The following is a 5,000-nucleotide window of genomic DNA, read 5'->3' as shown; positions in this document are numbered from 1 at the left end:
TGGGAGCGCTAGGAGCCAGAGCTGAACTGTCCTATCGTATTTAAGCTCCGCTGATAGCAAGGCCGTTGCCACCACTCTTACAGTCGATCCTGTCCGTCCACCAGCGCAGGATATAAGGCACTGTTAGATCAGGACAACACACCTGCCCAGGTGAAGTGACTGTAGCGCTGAGACGCACGTGAACTACGTCCTAGACGGGGATATATTCCTTTTTTTTTTCTTCTATTTTCTCCTTCGCTTAGCAGGAGATAGCCATCGGCTAGCTATACCCCAAGCCGGGGCTGAGTGAGTGCGTGTCCTTGACAAACCTCGTCCATTCTGAACTTTCGTTTCTTCTCAAGTTAAAAAAAAAAGGAAACCGTCAACATGTCTGATGAGAAGTTGGTCACCTTATTTGATATCTCCAAGGTAAGGTTTTTCATAAATAGTTTTTGACAATGTGGTTTGAGTCTTGGGTTAAATTGTTACCTTTGCATTTATCCTTGCTAATAAAAGTTGAAAGTATAGGTTTCAAATCCGTGTTTTTGACAAAATTAAAGTTTTATAAGAGTGTGGGTCACCTTATTTGATATCTCCAAGGTAAGGTTTTTCATAAATAGTTTTTGACAATGTGGTTTGAGTCTTGGGTTAAATTGTTACCTTTGCATTTATCCTTGCTAATAAAAGTTGAAAGTATAGGTTTAAAATCCGTGTTTTTGACAAAATTAAAGTTTTATAAGAGTGTGGTTCATTTAGATAACTTAGAAAAAATATGTATACACTACACAGTAGCTTAGCCCAAGTAATTTCCTTCTTTTACAGAGAAAAGCTAGAATGCAGTTTCATGAAGTTAGTTTGCCCACTTCCAGTGCATTGCTAAAAGTAGTAAAACCAACCATTGTTTAGGTTAACTTATTTAAATCTTTAGTTTTATGTATCATTGCTATTTTATATTTTTCTTTTCTGTGCTAAATTATCCAACGGTTTGCTTTACGAGCGAGAGAGATATATAAGTAGTAATTACTACTTTATTGTTAGTTATTAAAACAGAAGTTTACAAAGTTAAGCCAAGTTTTCTATTTACCAACCCAGAATAGTTTTAAACGAATTTTGCTAATATTTTAATTGTTCGGCAGTTAAGACCAGGAAGTCATTACTTAAATATGTGCGTGTTCATTTGTTTTAAAGTAAAAGACATTGTTTACCATTTTGTTCGATAATTTATTACTCTAATAAGATTTTCAGGTTAACGTGCGAACGATGTGTTAAAATAATTGTTCTCTTAACCTTGAATTAAAGCAGTTGGTATCTTTATTATATAAATCATAATTATAGTGGCTTTCGTTGTGATTACTCTGTGACCTTGTTGAGGTACTAAGAATTTTAGTGAGTATTTTAATGTAATAACCAGTTTTTTTTTTTCGGAAGCCTTTTCTGCCAGTAGATTCATAGGCTTAACGTGATATCACTTTACTAAAGCAATTTTTTTTTGTTATTAGGCTTAAATCTGGCCTGTATATATGATATATTCAAGTCCTATCAATTTGTATATATATATATATATATATATATATATATATATATATATATATGTACATAAAGGATATATATATATATATATATATATATATATATATATATATATACATATATATACATATACATATACATATACATAAAGGATATATATATATATATATATATATATAATTTTATTATTACTAGGTAAGCTACAACCCTAGTTGGAAAAGTAGGATGCTATAAGCCCAAGGACTCCAACAGGAAAAAAATAGCCTAGTGAGGAAAGGAAATAAACCATATGTAAATATTGAGTAAAACATATAAAAAATTTTAAGATCAGTTACAACGTTAGGGTAGAGTTGTTATACACAAACTATGAAGTGAAACTCATGTCAGCCTGTTCAACGAAAAAACATTTTTTGCAAGTTTGAACTATTGATGTATATATATATATATATATATATATATATATATATATATATATATATATATATATATATGTGTGTGTGTACATATATTGCATATATATATATATTTATATACATAGTATATATATATATATAATATATATATATGGGTGTGTATGTGTATATAGTACACTATATAATATATATGTGTGTATATATATATATGTATATATATGTATGTATATATATATATATACATACAGTATATCGTATTTATATATACAATATATTTATGTAGTATAAACTTCCTTAAATTTCCTTATGGCCAATTGAAACTAATTTAATATCTGAACGTCAACTCTTGTTCGTAAACACTTTAGTTTCTTGGAATTTCATTCCTTTCATGGAGTATTTTGTAACACCCTTCACTTTCACTCTACAATTTAACAATTTAAACCCATTAACTTTAAAATAAGTGTACCCCTTATTTATTTACTCCAGGAATAACCGAGTTTGTTTGAATATACTAAATGTCTTGCCTTCTCCATCATAAGGTTCAATATTACTCGGTATTCTATAAGTTTTATTCCGGCTGTCACCGAATTGTAGAATATTCCTAATCGGGCAGTTGAATCGTTGGAACTTTATAAAAGTTCAAACTTACAGCGAAAGTTTTGATGTTGAACAGCCCGACAAGTCTCTCTTCATAGTCTGTGTGACATTTTAATCTTTTTACTGATCTGAAGATATTTAATATTTTTTATTACTCTTCATATAGTTTTATTTCATTAACTTTTTGGGTTATTTTCCCTGTTGGAGCCCTTGTTCTCATACCATCCTGCTTTTCCAACTTGGGGTATAGCTTAGCTAGTAATGATAGTAATAACGAGGGCAGTTAACAGACTTAGCAGTGCTAGGGCATAAAATGATTAAGACTATAGTTTGGTCTGTGTATTATTATTATTCTTATTGCTATCATTACTTGCTAAGGCAGCTATTGAAAAGACGAAGAGTTTAGTGAGTAATGCTGAATGTTTATCTTCGGACCTTATTTACAATTGCCACATGTACTTTTGTATCAGGATTTGTATTGTTGCAAGTTTCAGCAAGTGTTGATAAATTAACCGAATGTAAAACTTAATGCTACGTTGTCATCGGGGATTGAATTTGGTATAAATTTAACAACTAAAGTAGTGTTAGTGGATTCTAGGATTTAATGCACGATCATAGCCATATTTTATGGTAAAACGAGTTAACGTATGAGGTGGGGGTCGTTATGTCACCAATAACTAATTCGTCACTATGCACGACCCTTTAGCATATATTTTACAAATAAAACCTTTAAAATTGTTATCCATATATACGAGGCTCCAGTGATCCCACAGGAGTCCGGGGGAGGGGGGGGGGGGGTGCTTCTTCTACGTATTGTTTACTTGTTTCTGAAGTCCCGTTTTCGAACAGTATATCCGGCAGGACCATCTCGTATTCAGTTGTTTTGTCAGAGACGCTCACTGAGCCTCTACGTAATTCAAGTATCTTCTAAAATATATATATATATTTAGCGATAAGGATGCCGTTTCCTATTGAAAGTCTGTAATCACTTGATCAGGCAGTACACAAATCAAATTAAGGTTCGCCTCGTTAGTTCTTGATGGTACACTCGGTCTATCTCATTTCTTTTCCTCTTGTTTTATTTTTTTTTATACTTTATATATGCAAGATCTAATTTAATGTTACTGTTCTTGAAATGTTTTATTGTTTATTACTTCTCGTAGTTTATTTCCCCTGTTAACTTTCCTCACTAGGCTGTTTTTACTTGTTTGAGCCCTTGGGCTGAAAGCCTCCTGCTTTTCCAACTAGGACTATAGGTTAGCTTATAATGATAATACTCTAGCCGGCTGTAAACTACGTTGAAAAAAAGAAATAATTTAATATGAATGTTGGGAGTAAAGAAAACTTTTATGATTTTTCATGAATCATTAGTAATATTCCTTTTGATAGTTCGTGCTGTTTTGTATTCGTTTTTTTTTTCCTTAGGAGTTTAGCTTTTGTCCTCTTCCTTCAACATCAGGTTTTCTCTCATTCTGATAGTTTTTGCTCCTGTGCAGACATGAAATTGTTACTTGGTATTAGAATGTGAGAACTACCTTGACCTAAGATTATTTTTTTTAAAGTTTTCTCAAACGATTCATTAAAAACTAGATCATGGCGAATATTTTCCATTTAAAAAAAAAAAAAACTTACCCACAACTTCACCAACTAAGAAAATAGATTATCTTGGAACTTGGTTGTTCTTTTTCTTAGTGTTGGTCAAATTCAAGTTATTTTATAATTTCACGGTATGTCCATTATATATATATATATATATATATATATATATATATATATATATATATATATATATATATATATATATATATATATATATATAATTATTTTTTGTCAGTTTCCTATAGCTATTGACAAATCTATTGATAAATATTGGACAATTTATCATATTTATTCTACACGTGGCCCCCTCCCATCTCTCTCTCTCTCTCTCTCTCTCTCTCTCTCTCATCTGATAAGTGGCCAATACTTGAACACAGTTGCCGTTTTTCACAATGGATACGTGTGACTTATCATAAGCGCAATATTTAATTTTCTTAATCACATTCTGATGATATAATCCATATTTGTATATTTCAAATATTTCCATGACCGAAGAATTCACTAAATGTCAAACAGTTACAGGAAATAATTGTTAGCAACATGTTGTTGTTATTATTATTATTACTAGCCAAGCTACAACCCTAGTTGGAAAAGCAAAATGCTATAAGCCCAGGGGCTCCAACAGGAAAAAATAACCAAGTGAGGAAAGGAAATAAAAGATGAGAAAAAATTAACAATAGATTATTTTAAAATACAGTATCAAAGATTTGTTAAACTGATTTTCGTTAGTCTACGATACGCAAGGTATACTAACACATTTCTTTTATTTTTTTTAAATTATATTAGAACTATCCTCTTTTTGGAATTGTCATCTGTTTCACAAGCCGAAGATTTCGCGTGAACTATGACTAAGTGTCGGGGATCGGTCTATGGATACGAGGC

At 31.2% G+C, this 5,000-nt stretch overlaps 1 protein-coding gene across 1 annotated transcript in view; it reads left to right on the top strand.

Moving 5' to 3' along the window:
* The window catches only part of LOC137647137 (EF-hand domain-containing protein D2 homolog), a 74,704-nt gene that overhangs the window by 353 nt on the left and 69,351 nt on the right, over positions 1-5,000 (top strand). The window contains exon 1 of the mRNA XM_068380392.1: positions 1-408. This exon is cut by the window's left edge and continues 353 nt beyond it. Coding sequence (XP_068236493.1) covers positions 367-408 — 42 coding nt within the window. The 5' untranslated portion in view covers positions 1-366. The remainder of the gene's footprint in view (positions 409-5,000) is intronic.

Source organism: Palaemon carinicauda, chromosome 9 (genome assembly GCF_036898095.1).
Source record: "Palaemon carinicauda isolate YSFRI2023 chromosome 9, ASM3689809v2, whole genome shotgun sequence".
Taxonomy (NCBI): domain Eukaryota; kingdom Metazoa; phylum Arthropoda; class Malacostraca; order Decapoda; family Palaemonidae; genus Palaemon; species Palaemon carinicauda.
Note: the sequence above shows the minus strand (reverse complement) of the source record. Positions and strands in the feature narration are given on the sequence as shown.